Raw genomic sequence first — 18701 nt, forward strand, 5'->3', positions numbered from 1 at the left:
AAAAAAAAAAAAAAAAAAAAAAAAAAAAAAAAAAAAAAAAAACCAAAAAAAAAAAAAACCATGCATAGCATGGGCAGTACACAGAGAAGTCTCTGAGAAGTTGCAACGCAGTTTGGCTGGAGACAGGAAAAGAAGATTCTACTCAGAGGCAGTAAGCCTCAGTTTAGCAAGCACGCACTCTGGTGCTCTTGGAAACCACAGTTCCCAGAATGCCTTATTCCTACTTCCGGGACTGGGTGGGTCGAACTTCGGAAGTAGTTGAGAAAGCGGAGGCGCCAGAGTCTGATCGTCTGCCGGGGCTGCTTAAGGTTCTTCGCCGCCATGGGGAAGCGACAACACCAGAAGGATAAGATGTAAGTTGGGGCAGCACCTTTCGTCTCAGCCCTTCGCCATCCTGAAGGTCATCTCCTCCCGAAAGCCTCTTTGCTGGCGCCCCTCAGTGCGGCCTCCGCGGCCGGACAAGCTTACTTCTGGGGATTGCCTCTACCGCTTCCCTTTCTGCCCCTGCGTTTGTTGTCTGCCCTGTACAGGGCCACTTCGTCCTGGCTCTCGCCTGCCAGCCTACACACAGGCGACAGTTTAAGACTAGTGGGCCGTACTCCACGTTCCTCTCCATTTGCGACTGTCTGTTTTCTGTTGTCTTGAAACTAGTGTAGTAAGATGGTCTCCCCCAAACTGCAAGGATGCCTTTGACTTCTGTATTGCCAAATCTGGTGCCAGCTCTCAGTCCTTGGGACTCTTCCCTTTACGAAGCCGGTCTTTGGTGGGATGTGCGCTTTGTTTTTTTTTTTTTTAATAAATAAATCTTTTTTTAAAATATTTATTTATTTATTTATTATGTATACAATATTCTGTCTGTGTGTATGTCTGCAGACCAGAAGAGGGCACCAGATCTCATTACAGATGGTTGTGAGCCACCATGTGGTTGCTGGGAATTGAACTCAGGACCTTTGGAAGAACAGGCAATGCTCTTAACCACTGAGCCATCTCTCCAGCCCTGTGCGCTTTGTTTTTATCTGCGTCAGTGACCTCTCTTTTCTCGTTCCTCTTCCCTTGTTCCAGACTTCATAGGTACCCCGTTCCTTTCTGGTTCTCAGTGGATGATCTTTTCTAGTAGTCTCATCGCTCTTGCACTACGCCAGCTGTTTACTCTTTACTCGATTAGCTCTCTCAGAATTAGTAGGCCTGAAAGGGAGTTCTTGATAAGTTTCACACCTTAAGCTTGCTCTCTTCCATCCTATCCCAGTGGTTACATATTAAGTCCCTGATTTACTATACATAGACTGAAGACAGTCCTCAGCCTTGCACACCAGTAGAAGCATGCCCACAGCAGCTAGAGCTGTCTTAGGTCCTGCCTGCCTCCTGCTCACAACCATCCAACAGCGTCCCACCACACTGAAGGTGAATAGAGAGTACTTTCTGTGATCTTTAAGACTCCTTTTTGACGCAGCTACTATTGTTTCCATCTGCTGCCCCCTCCCACCTCCTCACTAGTTCCTCTGCTGTCTTCCTGCCACCCCCACAACGTCTCAGTAAGGGCTTCCCCAGATCTTTGTCATAGAATATTTTATTCACAGGTCTTTTCTAAGTCCAGCCCATCTCTTTCTGGGCAAGGCCCTGTTGGTGCTTCTCTTTCTTCCTCTTGTGCTTATCATTCTGTGTCTGACACTACAGCTGTTTCATGTGCACCTGTCAAGTGAGGGCAGTTCTGTCAGGTTGCTTCTACGGCTTCTGTTCTTTCTGGGAGGGGAGCTAGTAATATTCTCTGTCTTCCTTAGGTACATCACCTGCGCTGAGTACACTCACTTCTATGGCGGCAGGAAGCCAGGTAAGGATGCTGGTGCTACTGAGGGATGTATACAGTGATCCAGAACAACGGATAAGAACCAGAATACTGACATTACAGTGTATAACTGGAGAGGCCAGAGTCCAGAAAAGAGTACGTATACTCAGTGAAGTAGAGTCTACTTACCTGAGTGGAGAGGTTTAAAAATATAATTTAACATGACTTTTCCTTTAGGAAGCGCTATAAACATTTCTTTATAGGAAGAAAAAAGGAACGGTAGTACCCAGAGTTGTCAAGAAAGAAAGGACATGGTCTTTTTTTTTTTTTAATTTATTTTATGTGCATTGGTGTTTTACCTGCATGTGTGTCTGTGTGAGGGTGCCAGATCCTCTGGAACTGGAGTTACAGACAGTTGTGAGCTGCCGTGTGAGTGCTGGGAATTGAACTCAGGTCCTCTGGAAGAACAGCCAGTGCTCTTAACCACTGAGCCATCTCTCCAGCCATCAGGATATATATATATCAGGATATATATATACACACACACACACACACATCTATATAATTTATTTATAATTTATTTTTTTGAGACAGGGTTTCTCTGTGTAGCTTTGGCTGTCCTGGAACCCATTCTATAGACTAGGTTGGCTTCAAACTCACATCTGCCTGTATGCCTCCCAGGTGCTGGGATTAAAGGTGTGCATCACTATCACCTGACTTTTTTTTTTTTTTTAAATAATAGTCTTGCTGAGCGGTGGTGGTGCACACCTTTAATCCCAGCTCTCAGGAGGCAGAGGCAGGTGGATCTCTGTGAGTTCGAGGCCAACCTGTTCTACATGAGCAAGTTCCAGGACAGGCTCCAAAGCTACAGAGAAACCCTGTCTCGAAAAATAAAATAAAATAAAATAAAATATAGTCTTAAGTAGCTCAGGCTGACCTTGAACTCAAGACTGTTCTGTTTCTGCCTCAGGTGTGAGCCACTGTGCCTCTGACAGTTGTTAGAAAAAAAAAGCTTAGTTAGGCCAGGTGTGGTGGTGCATGCCTTTAATCCTTGAACTCAGGTCCTCTGAGCCATCTTTTTTTTTTTTTTAGGCCCCCAATAAAATATTCTTTTCTTTTTTGGTTTTTCAAGACAGGTTTTTGGGTTTTTTTTTTTTTTGGTGTGTGTGTGTGTGTGTGTAACCCTGGCTGTCCTGGAACTCACTTTGTAGGCCAGGCTGGCCTCAAAAATCACAGAGATCTGCCTGCCTCTGTCTCCTGCGTGCTGGGACTGCTACCAAGATTGTTAACCCAGGCCTGGCGGTGTTGCTCAGTGAAGCACCTAGCACAGAGCATGTACAAGGCCCTGGGTCTGCTCTCCAGCAGCAACAAAAAAGCTAATACATGGTGATGTAGTTCTAGTGGTAGGTGCACATAGCTGAAATATTTCCCAGACAAGCTTTCTGGTTTTTATTTTATTTAAACAGATATCACACGGACAAGTTTTCGCCGCTTACCTTTTGACCACTGTAGGTAAGACCTTTAAAAGGCTTCTGTTTTATTTTGGTTATCATCTCTCCAAATGTGTGTGTTTTATTTTTTATTTATTTTTTTAACACATGTGTATAGAATTACATGTGTATTTCTTGTTTTTTTTTTTTTTTTGATTTATTTATTCATGTATATGTGTGCTCTGTCTTCATGCACAGAACCAGAGGCAGCATATCCCACTATATATGGTTGTGAGCAATCATGTAGTTGCTGTGAATTGAACTCAGGCCCTCTGGAAGAGCAATAATGCTCTTAACCACTGAGTCATCTCTCTAGCCTCGGTGTGTGTGTTTTAAGATAGGGTCTTAACTCTGTAACTTGGGTTGGCCTTGAACTCATAATTCTCCTGCTTCTACCTCTCAATTATTAGAATTACAGGCTACCATACTTGCATCTGTAGTGTTTTTGCATAAACAGTTGATCGTCCTTGATCTGAAAAATCCAAAATTTAAAATATCTCCAAATTCAACCCTTTTTAAGCCTAGAAAGCCAGAATTTTAACATGTACAATCTGTGTGAACTTGACTCTGAGATGTGCTCACAGTTTTCTCTGTGCCTTTCAAGATAACTTGAGTGGGAGAAAGCAGACCCAGCCATGAGGCCAGTGCATGGGTATTTTCTGGTTACTGTGTGTGTGGTTACCAGTTTTGCTTTTTACTACAATCTTCTGAGTCTGACTGGACCCTGTGGCTAAGCTTACTTTATGTCTGGGAGGACACGTGCCTGGAAGAATAGCATAAGTCCTGGGATGGCGTGTGGCCCAGATGGTCTGACTCGCAGCTCTGCCTGTGGTGCCCTATTTTGTTCAGATTGTAAGCAGCTGTACATCAGCAATAGTGATGATTCTGGCAGGTCCCTTCCTTCCCTGGGACTCAGGTACTGGTGGGAAGGGGAGGGTAGCCAGATGCTGAGCCGTCAGGTGTTGCTTTGGGGCATACTGGTATCTGGACAGGGGACTGCTGGGGAAGCAGTCCTAGACAAGGACCCAGCCATCTCCTTATGCTGTTCTCTCAGGGTAAGTCGGGGAGGGAGGGAAGGCTGGTGTGGTTGGCGTCCTTCCCTCCAAGGGCTACTCTGAAGGTCAGGTGACCTAGTGGGAGCCTGTCAGTGAGAAAGGGAGGGAGGCTGCAGCCCTGTTTTCACTCTTGGGTCTAGCACCTCTGGAAGCCTCTGACTGCACTGCGATTGGGTGAAGTGCTGGGGAGTGAGCTCTCCACCAGAGTCTCGAACTGGCCCTGTTCTGCTCCAGCCACTTACTGGCTAGTTAAAGTCAAAGTTGGTTTTGTTGTTGTTGGTTTTTTGCTTTTTTTTTTTTTTTTAGACAGGGTTTCTCTGTGTATCCATTGCTGTCCTGGAACTTGCCTTCAAACTCAGAGATCCACCTGCCTCTGCTTCTCAAGTGCTGGAAGGTGTGTGCCATCACCACCCTGCCATTGTTTTTTTTTAAACAGAGTCTATGCAGTTCTGTTTCTGTGGATTTGAAATTCACTATGTAGACCAGACTGGCCTCTTAACTGAAGAAGATCCACCTGCTCTGCCTCCCAGGTGCTAGATTTAAAGGCTTGAGACCATCACAAGAAAGCAAGGAAAGCAGCGGCATGGACTCTTCGCCAGGCAGACGCCGCGTGTGGAAACGATTAGGGTAGTTGAGGCTGCTGTAGACCTCCACCTCCGGGCTTCAAAAATTCCCAGGGATTCAGCTTTTCCTCGGTCGTGGTCCCAGCACACGAGTGGTGCAGGCACAGTAGACCAAATCTTATCAAATCTTGGCATGGGGAAGGGTGGCTCTTGGGACGAAAGCTTGGTTTGCCTGCTCTGTGAGGATCTGGAGAGGGAATTGCAGGCCTGCTTCCTCAGGACCAACACAGAGGACCTTTTTTTTTTTTTTTCCCCGAGACAGGGTTTCTCTGTGGCTTTGGAGCCTGTCCTGGAACTAGCTCTTGTAGATCAGGCTGGTCTCGAACTCACAGAGACAGAGGATCTCTTTTTGACTTGAATCTGACAACAAAACCTGGAAGAGAAGTCCAGTGCTGAGGCACCTCTTGATGATGCATCCTTAGTGGTGTGGTGTGTCAGTGCCGAGCACACTTGGAACTGATGGGAAGGTTGTTGGAACTGTAGCATGCTTAGTGTTCCCAGAAGCTCACCAGACTTCTGTCCTTTTCAGTCTCTCCCTGCAGCCTTTTGTCTACCCGGTCTGCACTCCAGAAGGTGTCGTCTTTGATTTGCTGTGAGTTTCCTCTTGAATTTTTAAATTTCTTTTTATTTGTGGGGTGTGTGTGCGTGCGTGCGTGTGTCTGTCTGTGTGTGTCCATGTCTGTGTTTGCATGTTTGTGCCCGAGTATGTGGTGTGTGTGTGTATGTGCAGCAGTGTATGTGGAGGCCAGTGGTTGACCTCAGCCGTCTTTGTTGTTCTCCACCTTATGTTTTTGAGGCTGGACCTTGTCGGGGAACTTGCAGTGTCAGCTAGGCTGGCTGACAAGCATCTCCCAGGGTCTGCCTGTCTCAGCGCCTCCAGTCCCTACTGAAGTTACAGATATCTGAGTGCTGTCTTGTCTGGATTTTTTGGGGATCCAAATCTCAGGTTTTTGTGCTCGCATGAGAAGTACTTTGTCCCTGCGCTGTCTCCCAGCACTGTCTTGATTGAACAGATACTGCAGGATCGTTGACACCTAGTAGAGAAAGGAGTGTTGAGTTTATGGCTCTAAGCAGGGACAGAGTCACCAAAGTCTTGTCCCTAGAAACTTCCTGAGATCTAGGCGAGCCTCTTTGGGAATTGGGAGGGACAGACAGGGGACATGGCAGAAGTGTCCTGTGACCTCTAGCAGGCAGTATTAGCTGACAGATGCTGTTGCCACTGCTTAGAATGGAGATGAGTCTTCCTACCATGTTTTAGTGACCAGCTGGTCACCTGTCTGTTGTTGCTGTGGAGCCGTGATGGACTGGATATTGTCTGCTTGACGAAAGCAGAGCTGTGATGAAGGCGCACACTTCCAGCATTACATTCTGAAGCATTAGACCCTATTTTATGTGTCAACATGTGTTAGCTTTATTTTATATTTCAAGCTTGTTTTAGATTCTAAAATATTTTCTAAAATTTAGAAAAATATAAAATACTTCAGTAGGACATTTTACCATAAAGAGCTCACTGTTCAGGATCATCACTATGAATGCTTAAACCTTCTGGGCCTTGTATAGAGATTTATCTATTTGAAGTGGGGGAGGTCTCATTGTGTTGTCCTGGCATTGACTTCTTGGGTTCTAGTGATTCCCTGCCTTCATCTCATAAGTAACCAGGCTCACACCATGCGTGGCTGCAGGTATAATTTCTGATGCTGACCTAGTGTTTTGTATAGGCATGCTAACATCTGTTTGCCCTTCTGCCTAGTTAAAGTTCTTGTTTATACGGAACTTCCGTAAAATCCTGCAGATACTGAGTGGAGCTCAGTGGAGACACTGTATGCACAAGCGTGTGTTCAGGCTCCAGTACCAGAACACGCCAAGTCACCGAACGTGTGTGGGAACACATGACCTACAAGTGCACCCACTCTGATGGAAGTGTTCTTCCCTTCTGTGGGGAAGTGCAGCCTGCCTTACAGCTCACCTGGAAACAGCCCTAGGGCTTCCAGGTTGTCACTGGCAGCACCTACTGGTGACTTTTTTAAAATATTTATTTATTTTTAAATATTTATTTATTATGTATACAGTGCTCTGCCTGCCTGTATCCCTGCAGGTAAGAAGAGGGCACCAAATCTCATTACAGATGGTTGTGAGCCATCATGTGGTTGCTGGGAATTGAACTCAGGACCTCTGGAAGAGCGGCCAGTGCTCTTAACCTCTGAGCCATCTCTCCAGCCCCTTTAAGATTTATTTTTATTTCATGTGTGTGGATGTTTTGCCTGTGTGTGTGTGCGCACCACATTTGTGCAGTGCCTGTGGGAGCTGGGAGAGGACATTGGGTTCTCTGAAACTGGATGGAGTTCCATTCAGATAGCTGTTCTGCCATGTCATGTGGATGCTGGGAGCTTAGAGGACCACATGCTCTTAACTGCTGAGCCATCTCTCTAGCGCCCTAGTGACAGTTTTTGTTCTCTCCCATCAGGAACATTGTTCCGTGGCTTAAGAAGTATGGGACCAATCCCAGCAATGGAGAGGTAGGTGGTCACACAGGTGCTTGTTGCCGTGGAGCTGTGCCCTGCCCTTGCTTTGTCCTTGCAGTTTTCATTTCCTCAGTGGAGAACTGCTCGCAGGGCCTGTGATGGCAGATTCTCTGTTCTTAGATTCAATCAACCATGCTCAAAAAGAAGTATTTGTGGAAAAATTGTATCTGTATTGAATATCTATACACTTTTTCTTGTCATTGTTTACTAAACAGTATCAGATAGTAATTTGTGTAGGATTTATATTGTAATAGGTAGCAAGCAGTCTAGAGATGTTTTAAAGTTGGTGAGAGGGTACACATAGGTTACATTCAAATGCTATATCATTTTGAGATTGGGATACTGTGGAGTCTTGGTACTAGTCTCCTGTGAATGTACACCATTCATTATATCTTTGCTTGAGTCAGGGTCTTATTGTGTAGCCCAGGCTGTCTTCTCATTCACTGCATTCTTGCTTTAGCCTCCAGGCCTGGCTGTCTGTGTTTTCTCTTGAGTTTGATCAGAGTTGGTGACTCATGTGTATCTTGCTTTATCAAGGTGCTAGTAAGTCTCAAGGGTGTCCGTACAGAAAGCACTCTGTCTTAGAAAGGATGGGTTTTTACACTTATGTGCTTGTGAGTGTATGTGTAAGTATGTAGGCATATCTGTGTAAGTGCACATGCCATGGCACAGGGTCAGAGGACAGCGCCTCCCACCATATGGGTTCTAGTGACCTAACTCAGGGTATCTGACGTGGTGGCAAGTGACTTTACCTGCTGAGCCGTCATCGGTCTCGTGTCGTCTTTGTGACTGAGTCGTACTGAATCCTCTGTCATTGCCAGTCACAGCAGAAGTGCAGTAATGGCTCCATGCACATTTTCTTGAACACACAGCTATATTCTTCTAGGACTGCAGAGTCAAAAGAAGGTGCATTGTCAGTTTCCATAGTTACTGGCCAACTGCCATTCAAAACTGTTAATACATTTTAAGCTTTTAGCCACATTGCAAGAAGAAAATGCTTCTTTCCCATGTCTTTGACAAATCAAGGGTATTTTTGTTTTTGTTTTTTTGAGACAGGGTTTCTCTGTAGCCTTGACTGTCCTGGAACTCACTCTGTAGATCAGACTGACCTCAAACTCAAAATATTTGCCTGCCTCTATCTCTTGAGTGCTAGGATTAAAGGCGTATGCCATCCTCACCTGGCAGTTTTGTTTTTTTTTTTTTTTTTTTTTTGTTTTTTTTTTAGGGATGAAAGGAAAGTTGTTCTTGCCTTTAATCCCAGCTCTTCAGAAACAGCAGTAGGTAGATTTCCGTGAGTGTGAGCTCAACCTGGTCTACAGAGCAAGTCCCAGGACAGCCAACAGTAGTTTGCGGTTATGATTGTCGCTAGCTTATTTTCTAGCCTCACTTTTTACACATCTTAATTGGCCTCTGGCCCTTTGGTCCCTTTGTGTCTTAGAAGTCCGTCTCCTTTCCTTCCGTGGCCTGGTTCTTCATCTTTTCAGTTGTCCCTGCTAAGAAGGCCTCAACTTAGTGTATGCTGGGCCCAACATGGGGATGGGACAGGCAGGTCAGGTGTGTGTCATTGAAATGATGCAGAGAGGAATGGCAAGGAAAGAGGGAGGGTAGGTGACTGAGTAAGTCTCTGGGGAGCTGCTGTCATGCTCAGTCCTGAGGATGAGACATAATGACATTTAGATGCCATCCTGGGGAGCCTTGCTGGCCCTGGACTTACTCTTGTGGATTGGATGCCCCAGGCAGGGTCATGACCTGACTGTATTGAGGATAGGTCTGGTTTTGTCAGGAAGGTGCTCTCAGGAGCTTGGTGGCCCCGGGGAGATCTGCTGGGGATCATGCATTTGTCTGGGCGAGAGATGCTGTGTACATTTGACCAGGCTGAAGGTAGAGGAAGGAGAGAGCTGTAGACTGGGTCAGCAGGATATTTAAGGTGTTGAGTCTGAGTCGTGTCCTTAGGGCAGTAGAGATCTTAGCAGTCACTTAGTACTGTGATTTTTGGGGACTGGCCACAGTTCAGCAAGAGCTTCCTGAGCAGTTGTCACTGTTCTGATTGGCAATGAGGGCCAGTGGAGCTGGTACTTAGTGCAGGCAGGATCTGAGGCCAGGACATTGCTCTACTGCCACCAGCGTGGCTCCATCTTCACTTGATTACCTCCATGGAAGCCCTGTTTGAAGGAAGGTTTCTGGGGCCTGCAAACTTTGGGGGAACATTTTCAACCCAGTCCAGGGAATTTTCAATGTATTTAGTCTGTGACTCTGCCTCTCCTGTTAGAGTAGATCATGTTGTCCCTTCACTTCCTCTGCCTGGGGCAGAAGCTCCCTTGGCAAGAAGAACCTTTGAGTTGGGGGTGTAGCTCAATAATAGAGCACTTGCCTAGCTTGCAGAAGGCCTTGGCTTCCATTTTCTAGCATCCTCTCCCCTCCAAAAAAAATCCACATATAAAATCTCAAGCAAAACAAAATAAAAGCCTTTAAGACTCTAACCTACTGGGTGGCAGGAAGCTGGCCGGAGTCTTTCTGGCCCTGGTGACAGTCTGGGACTGCTATGAAGTCCAGGGATTCTTTCGAGTGTAGATGCGTGTATTGCCAGCCCATTTCTTCCCATACCCGAGGAAAGGGGAGCAGCACTGTACACAGGCGTCTTAGACTGCTTCCAGAGCCTGTGCACTTGATCTTGGGCTGCTTGGGGTAGAATCTTGGGTCTTACCTCCCTAAGTAGTTTGCTTTCCTTCCTTGGTGTTTCTCACTTGGAAGTGTGACCAGCTTTTTCTGCTGACAGCCAGGAAGCTCCAGGGCTTTTCCCGAGTCCCCGGACTGGGAGCATACCCTTTACTGGTTTCCTTTTTATGAGGCCCCTGCTGCCCGCCTGTGCCTTGTGATTTTTGGTCTCTGCCTTCCTGAGGCCATGACTACCAAAGGCTGCTGCAGCTCTACCCTTTGTCATCTTGTTAGTGTTCCCTGTCCTCTGCTTCCAAGCCTCCACCTCTGGTATCTTTTCTACAGTTGTCTCCTTTTCGGGTGGACATTGTTATTCAGTTACACCTGGGTGCTTTTTGTAATTTTTGCATTCTGTGTCACAGGTGTTCTTTGGGATATCAAATCTTGTTAGCTGGTCTGTGATCTGCAGCTGCCAAACTACATATAGCGGTTACTTTGGCTATGAAATCCTACAGGGGTGTATTCTGTCATACCGCCCCTACCTAGTCTGTGGGCATGTCCACTCCTTTTTTGCTGTACCTAGGTCTTTATCCATGCTGAACACACACTCCACTACTGAGCTACAGCACCAGCTTTTCCACTTTCAGTGTTTTACTCCTTTTAAAAAAAATATTTGTACCACAATATAAGCAGAATACCCGAGTACTCTCACTAGCTCTGTTTGTTACACTTATTTATTTTGTGTATGTGTATGTGCATGTGGGCCCACAGCATGTGTGTAAAGGTCAGGGAACAACTGTGGGAGTTAGTTCTCTCCTTTCTCCAGGTCCTGCTGAGCATGGAGCATACCATCAGGCTCAATGACAAGACCTTTACCAGCGGAGGCATTTCTCTGCTTTCCTCCTAGTTTTAGGAATATTCATTTGTTTTTATTTTGTTCATTACCATTATTATTACTAGAGATATGTATATGGTGTGGGTGTTGCTGTGTGACAACTTTCAGGAGTTTGTTCTCCCGCCACTGTAGGTTTCAGGGATTGAGTTCAGTCATCTCAGTGGTCCTGCACCCACATATTAAGTGGTGTGCTTACCATACAGATATTCAGACAAGGCCTGGGTATGAAGCTCAGTGGTAGAGCACACATCTATGAGGTCCTGAGTTTGGTACCTGGTACCAAAAAGAAAAGTTTAGGCATTGTGGAAATACAGACCATTCTTTGTTCCACAGCTTTACCGTTTAGCGCAGTGATCACCCCTTATATTTGTTGGATTTGGTGGTTTACAAATCTGGGGATCTGCTCGCAGCCTGGGTTTACAGGTTACATCAGTGCAACTGCATAGACTTGCATCTACAGCCTTAAGGAGCCCGGGCTGTGTCTTGGAGACTCCCAGAGAGATTTCCGCTAGTGTAAGCTGAAGAGTCAGTTGGGCAGCTCCTTCTCTTCTGTCTCTGTTGCTCCTAATTTGGCAGCCTTCATTTTATTTCTCCCCTTACTCATTATTGTTAATTGTCTGTCTTCCAGAAACTTGATGGGAAGTCCTTGATCAAGCTGAACTTTGCAAAGAACAGTGAAGGTGAGAGCCCTTTTGTAGCCAGCTCCAGGACTGGTCACAGAACCCCAGCTCCTGCTCTCACCAACTTCTTGTCTGTAATCAGACATTCTTTTCTCTTCTCTTGTGCTTGGAGGCTAAGCAAGTGTTCTGCCTGAGCCACATCTCCAGCCTCACTCATTCCTTTCTGATACTTGCTTTTGCTTTTCCGGATGTCACATGACTTCTCAAAGGGTCAGGTAGGTCAGGTAGGTTAGGTAGGGATAGGTGGCTCCCACAAAGGCTGTTGGGATGTTGTAAGCTGCTGGTGCCATAGTTGGGCCTCGTGCATGGGGCATACCTGGCTGAGGCTATGGCCTATTCTTGGCTGTAGGTGTAAGTTGCTCAGCCAAAGTCCAGGGTGCCTAGCTCAGCTGTAGTTATGGGTGTTTGGGAGGCATTTCCAGTCTGCTCTTAAGTAGACTGTCAATCATCACTCCTCCTGCAGACCTCTGCCCCACTGGGGCCTCCTGCTCTAAGTCCCTTTGTGCCCTGTTGTTGTCTATCCAGATAACGCAGCTGCCCTGTCCCTGTCCTGGGGTCTGATCTTGTTGCAGGTTCCTTATGGTTTCACTCTGACATAAGTACCATAATCACTGAGCCATCTTTCTTCATTGTCTGACCTCCAGCAGCCGAGGAGGTTATGTGTGTCTGTTATAGAGCAATTCTCCCTGGAAATGTGCAGAGAACAAGCAGGTGGGGTGAGGTGGTGTGTGTGTCTGTTCTGGAGTGAAGAGCTTGTGTTGGTGGCGGAGGAATCTGGGCAGGAGATGTGTAGGGCATCAGATGTCCTGTCTGTTTTAGATAGAAGTAGAGGAAGGAATGGGCCAGCAGGATACCCACGGAGGGCAGCAGTGTGTGAGAGGAAACTTGGTGAGAGGAAGCTGTATGAAGATGTGGGAAGAACATTCTAGCTAGAGGGGTCAGGTGCATCAAAGAAAGGCATGTGCTCGAGCATGTCCATGTGTGGCAGAAATTCAGTACTGTTGAAACCATGGGAACACAGGCATGTGACTTAAGACTGGGGTGGAGACAGGAGGCAGACCAGTCCTGTGGTACTAGGGAGACCAACGGAGAAACACTGTACGTGCTATGCAGGTCCTCTACTAATGAACTAGCCTTGTCTCCCCCCCCCCCCTTTTTTTTTTAAGCTTTTTATTTTTAGGTCAAGTCTAGATTGGCTCATTTTGTAACTGAGTCTAGCCTTGAATTCCTGATCCTTCTCAGACTCTGAATTGCTAGGATTTTAGGTGCAGGCTACCTTGACCAAATCTGCTTTGGTTTGATTTGAACTCTCAGACCCATGAACGCAGCACTAGTGGGACATTTCTACCCACGCACTCGGCAGCCCCAGTTCCTTACAGCCTGCTGGTTTCATCTGGGCTTCTCTTTGCTGTCTCAGGGTGGTGCTTGAGGCAGATCTCAGACATGGGTGTGTCGTTTCCCACTTCATTGTTTTGCTCTGTAGGGCTTGGTGAGATGGCTCAGAGGGTAAAGGCACTTGCTGCCAAGCCTGGCAACCTGAATTCCATCTGCAGAGCTTACGGTGGAAGGGAGAACCGAATTCTTGAAGTTATTCTTTGACCTCCACATTTGCACTGTGACATGTGCACACCCTGTCCCCTCACCCAGCACACAAAGTTAATGAATAAAAATATAATGCAAGGCTAGGTAGTGGTTGTACGATCCCAGCACTCAGGAGACAGAGGCAGCAGATCTCTGAATTCAAGGCCAACCTGGTCTATACTATACAAAGTGAGTTCCAGGACAATCAGGGCTACACAGAGAAAGCCTATCTTGAAAAACCAACCAAACAAAAAAACCAAAAATGTAGTACATCAATTAAAAGGTAATGACTTACATCTTCATAATCTTATGACACTTAAAAATGAACGAGAATTCCCTGGTCATCAAATAGACACACAGTGGTTACATGTCCATAGGTTTGTTTTGTTTTGTTTTTGATGTGTGTGTGTAAGATTTCTTTATTTTAAAACAAAATTTTTAGAAATCTATCTAGATGCATGTGGATGATACATCTATTTGTCCTCCCCACCTCACCCCACCTCCATTTATCTGACGAGGCCCCTGCTGGATGGGAGATCATCTTTTGGGGCAGGAAGAGAGCTAGGTGAGGAAGGCCAGGAGATAAAGGGAGTGCTGGGTACTGTGGGTCTCTGGAAAGATAAGCCCAGACAGTGGGTCACCTGAGCTGCTCTGGAGGCTAACAGTGCTCCAAGTAAGAGGAAGCAAGGCTTGGGGCTTGTAAAAGGAATAGGAGTTGTTAACAGTGTGGAAATGGAGCTTGAATGGCTGCCATCCCTGTGGCTGGCCTAAGGTTCTTCCTGCCCTTCCCTTCTCTGACTCCTACTGGTTCCTTCCTTGCCCTCCCCACCCCCAGACAGGGTTTCTTTGTGTAGCTCCTACTGTCTTGGAACTTGATCTGTCAACCAGGCTGGCCTCGAACTTGGAGATCTGCCTGCCTTTGCCTCCCAGTGCTGGGATCAAAGGTGTGCACCACCACCTGTCCTTCCCTCCCTCCCTATCTCTCTCGTGGCAATGGCGTTGAATGCAATATTTAGCGCATGCTAGGCTAATGCACGGTCACTGAGCCTCCTTTCAAAATTTCACTTTGAGACGAAAGTCTTTATTATTATTTATTTTATTTTATGTGTATTGGTGTTCTGCCTACATGTATGTCTGCATGAGGGAGTCAGATCTTAGAGTTACAGAGAGTTGTGAGCTGCCATGTGGGTGCTGGGAATTGAACCCGGGCCCTCTGGAAGAGCAGTCAAGTGCTTTTTTTTTTTTTCTTTTTAAAGATTTATTTATTTATTATGTGTATAGCATTCCTTCCATGTGTGCCCGCAGGCCAGAAGGGGGCACCGGGTCTCATTATAGATGGCTGTGAGACACCATGTGGTTGCTGGGAATTGAACTCAGGACCTCTGGAAGAGCAGTCAGTGCTCTTAACCACTGAGCCATTTCTCCATCCAAGACCCTGCAACTTCTTGAACTGTCCAGCTGGCCTTGCCTTTTCTTCTGCCTCAGCCTCCTGAGTAGCTGGGTTATAAAAATGTCCTCTCAGGATTGCTTAATCATAACTCTCGAGGGCCACTAGCCCTGTGTGTGCTTGCTTTCCAGGGCAGTACCACTGTCCAGTGCTGTACTCGGTGTTCACTGACAACACTCATATTGTGGCTATCAGGACAACTGGCAATGTCTATACCTATGAGGTAAACCTCTATTGTAATGCGTGGGACTGTGTAATGTGGGCCCTCACATGTGCTTTGGGGGAGTCCAAAAGCCTGGCTGAGTGCTGGAGGTGAACCAGGAGCAGTGAGCATGCCTGTCCTCATGGCTTTATAGCTTTATAGCCTTCTGCACAGGCGTCATCTCTGGCTAGGTGGCCTTCCTGCTTTATGAGGGTTTAAAATAAAGATCAGGTGACTTCAGCTGGGTGGCAGTGGCACACACCTTTAATCCCACCATTTAGGAGGCAGCGACAGGTGGGTCTCTACAAGTTCGAACTAGGGCTATTACACAGAGAAACCCTGTCTTGAAAAACCAAACCAGCCAACCAACCAACCAAAAAAAAAAAAACAAAAAAAACAAAAAGCCAGGTGACTCTGGTGGCCTTTGGACCTGAAACCTAGGCAGGCAGTTCGGGCTGCCTAAGCAAGGGTTCCCTGTATCCCAGAGAGTCTTCCCACGTCTTCAGCATGGGAAGAACCAGACTCTGGGAGGTACCTGGGAGAAAAGGAGCAGCTAGGCTCTTAGGAAGAAGGAGGTGCCAGGTTGGTGGGAGGGGCAGGAGCAGCCTGTAGCCCAGGAGAGCCCATGTTAGACCTCTTGCCTGAAGCAGCCAGGTTGGTTTAGCTAGTCTGTGCTATGAGAGCATTCGAGACTGTGCACCCCAGGGTGGCCCTTATCTCTGTGTCATGACACCTCTGTCCTGCTGTAGGCAGTGGAGCAGCTAAACATCAAGGCCAAGAACCTGAGGGACTTACTGACTGATGAGCCCTTTTCCAGGCAAGACATCATCACCCTGCAGGTAAGTAGCTTCACGGGGAGAGCCTCACCTTGACCCTCGGCTCTGCCCTCCGCCGTCCAGCTTTGGTCTTCTGTACCATGGCATCCCTAGCCCCTGCCCCCACTGTTCTTTAGTGGCATACGTCTCCCCCACATCCACCTTGGCTGCCTTCTGGCTCTCATGGCTCCATCACGGGGGCTCCATCTGCCCCACAACCATCATAGGCAGCAGACCACAGGCTGCTCTGCAGCTTCTATCCCTCTGCTCCAAGAGCAGCGGCTGGCACAGGTGAACGGTGAAAACTGACAGAAAAGTGGGCATGCCTAGATGGAGCACAGTCCAGGACAGGCTCACAGGACTCTGACTTACTCCGTTCTGACTGAAGCTTGACCGCATGGCTGCCCAGTCTCTTATCTTGCGTTGCCTAGCAGCAAGTCTTACCCTGGAGGGGCTTGCTGAGCTGCTCTGGACTCAGCACCTTTGCTTGGCACCCTGTCGGCACAGCCTCCTTCCCTGCAGGCACCCGTCAAGCCTCAACACCTGCAGCTTTTCCTCCTGAGTGTTCTCTTCTTGTCACAGGACCCCACCAACCTGGACAAATTCAATGTTTCCAACTTCTTCCATGTGAAGAATAACATGAAAGTCATAGATCCAGGTATGGACAACCATGGCTGCCGTGAGTAGAGTACGGGTGCTTCTTGGGCGAGCCTTCCTTTGGGGCTCTCAGACTGTGGCTCCAGAGTGGCTTCTCATTAACTAGGCTTCAGCTTCCTTTATTCTGGGAAGCCCTGGCTGTCCCGAGATTTGCTTGTACAGATGAGGCTGGTCTCGCATTTGCAGCACCCTCCTGCTTCTACCCTCTAAGTACTGAGCTACAGGTATGCACCACCGTATCAGAGAAGCAGCTGACTGGAGTCAGGGACATTCTAGGACACCTCACTTTCCCTTCCTGTTGACTGCTGCTTTTCCCAGGGCATAGGATAAGAGGGGCTGTAGGGGAGACTCTGGGTGACATCAGATCTTTCTAGGGTAGTTAGACTGGGCTCTCGGTTGGTTCTCTTGCTTCCTGTGTTTGGCCCATGCTATTGAGCACACTGTAACATACTATACTATGGAGTGGCTAAAGTTTCTGAGCTCACTTGTTTCATACCAAGGAGCCAGCTAGACTCATGCCCAGACCTTAGTTGGCCCACCTCAGCAGGAAATAATATTGTGACTCTTAATAATGAACACTATGAACCAGTTAGGATTTAGGGAGGTAGAACAACTCAGGAATAACTGAGCTCAGTAGACTCAGAGGCCAGACCTTAGGCATGTTCGCTGCTCAGCAAGTTACAGCCTTTGGCTTAGCACTCAACATGTAGCACAGATGGAATACACCAAACTCTTCCTTCCCTTGAAATGAGCACTTTTAGCTGGGCAGTGGCACCTTTAATCCCAGCACTCAGGAGACAGGGGCAGGTGGATCTCTGAGTTGAGGCCAGCCTGGTCTACAGAGTGAGTTCCAGGGCAACCAGGGCTACACAGAGAAACCCTGTCCTGAAAAACCAAATAAATAAATTTAAAAAAGATAAAAGGAAGAGAAAGAAGCACTTTTTTTTTTTTTTTTTTTTGGTTTTTCGAGACAGGGTTTCTCTGTAGCTTTGGTGCCTGTCCTGGAACTAGCTCTTGTAGACCAGGCTGGCCTCAAACTCACAGAGATCCGCCTGCCTCTGCCTCCCGAGTGCTGGGATTAAAGGCGGGCGCCATCACCGCCTGGCAGAAAGAAGCACTTTTAACATTACAAAAGCAAAACCTCATTGTGAAGAGATGTCATTATACAGGTAAATAAAAGAACAGTGACATTTAAGTTTGGACCATTGGCCCTATGAGGGAGACGCCTCTAGGCCTGGGGGTCAGGCCCCATGATGATGTGTTCTGTGTGCTCCCCACCTTGCTGCGCCCACTAGTGCTGCTGCCAGGTGACCCAGGGCAGTGAGCTGTGGCTGTGCTGTGGCCAGAGAAGCCTGTCTTAGTCATCTCAGCTGCGGCTTGTGCTCATGTGACCGGCTCCATCTCTATTCCTGTCATGCTCATCTTGAGACTCTGGGGCCTTGGCTGCTCAGTACCTGTACTATACACTATTTTGTAGATGAGGAAAAGGCCAAACAGGATCCATCTTATTACTTGAAAAATACGAATGCTGAGACCCGAGAGACACTACAGGAGCTCTACAAAGAGTTCAAAGGAGATGAGATTTTAGCAGCCACCATGAAGGCACCTGAGAAGAAGAAGGTGGACCAACTGAATGCTGTGAGTGGGTTGCTCTGGCTCTGCTTCTTCCCCAGGAGAGACCCCGGGGAAGGTGTGGCTGGGACCCTCTCAGTCTTGTGGGGCCCTCCAGGGCTGCTGAGGTGACTGGGCTCCAAACAAATCAAAAGGGAGCCACACGCTCTGGGGCTGAGGAAAGGCTGGCAGCAGTGGAGCGGCAGAAGTAGCGCTGCCTTGTGCTATGAGCCCTGACCCAGGCCTCAGCCAAGCTCTCTGCTGTCGCTGGTGCTCCACAGGCAGCGTCTACATTTCAGGACAGAGATGCAAGGGCTTGCAGGTCTGTAATGGCAGAGAGGACTCTGCTTGCCAGGGCTACTGAGGTCCTATCTACAGCTGTGGTGCTGGAATTTCCTCAGTACATTTAGCTGATAGGTGCTGTCTTTCTCCTGTTTAGACTGAGCCTAAAAAGTCTCAGCCATGGAAAAGGCAGAGGTGGGGTCTGCCACATAGGGAGTTATCCAGGAAATCTTAGAAAATTAAATTAAGTTCACTGTCTACAATTTCCCTATTTAAGCACGGGTATTGTACCTCTCGGTATTACTGTCATGTTGATCAGTCCTCAATTTTTTCCTTCTATATGATGAAAAAATTCGTTTATTCCCTCCCCTATTAAAGAGATCATGTGTTTACTGTAAATATA

At 47.3% G+C, this 18701-nt stretch overlaps 2 protein-coding genes across 6 annotated transcripts in view; one reads left to right on the forward strand and one right to left on the reverse strand.

Annotated features, from left to right (window-relative positions):
* Positions 1 to 229: 229 nt before the first annotated feature.
* Ppil2 (peptidylprolyl isomerase like 2) overlaps positions 230 to 18701 on the forward strand; it is a 26956-nt gene continuing 8484 nt past the window's right edge. For 3 of the 5 annotated variants that reach the window (XM_050122942.1, XM_050122943.1, XM_050122944.1), the window contains exons 1-11: positions 230 to 353; positions 1779 to 1828; positions 3250 to 3295; positions 4859 to 4955; positions 5481 to 5543; positions 7416 to 7467; positions 11652 to 11703; positions 14863 to 14954; positions 15683 to 15772; positions 16331 to 16406; positions 17883 to 18043. In XM_050122942.1, the coding sequence (XP_049978899.1) occupies positions 1811 to 1828; positions 3250 to 3295; positions 4859 to 4955; positions 5481 to 5543; positions 7416 to 7467; positions 11652 to 11703; positions 14863 to 14954; positions 15683 to 15772; positions 16331 to 16406; positions 17883 to 18043 (747 nt within the window). In that variant the 5' untranslated portion in view covers positions 230 to 353; positions 1779 to 1810. Of the gene's footprint in view, positions 354 to 1778; positions 1829 to 3249; positions 3296 to 3427; positions 4723 to 4858; positions 4956 to 5480; positions 5544 to 7415; positions 7468 to 11651; positions 11704 to 14862; positions 14955 to 15682; positions 15773 to 16330; positions 16407 to 17882; positions 18044 to 18701 lie in introns of those variants that run through there. The other 2 variants (XM_050122945.1, XM_050122946.1) reach the window with 2 other exon arrangements.
* Ypel1 (yippee like 1) overlaps positions 5550 to 18701 on the reverse strand; it is a 45049-nt gene continuing 31897 nt past the window's right edge. The window contains exons 6-7 of the transcript XR_007588839.1: positions 8226 to 8361; positions 5550 to 5985 (exon numbers count right to left, since the gene is read on the reverse strand). The gene's annotated coding sequence lies outside the window, so the exon portion shown is untranslated. The remainder of the gene's footprint in view (positions 5986 to 8225; positions 8362 to 18701) is intronic.

This window comes from Alexandromys fortis, unplaced genomic scaffold (assembly GCF_014885135.2).
Source record: "Alexandromys fortis isolate MF-2015 unplaced genomic scaffold, M_Fortis_MF-2015_v1.1 scaffold_219, whole genome shotgun sequence".
Taxonomy (NCBI): domain Eukaryota; kingdom Metazoa; phylum Chordata; class Mammalia; order Rodentia; family Cricetidae; genus Alexandromys; species Alexandromys fortis.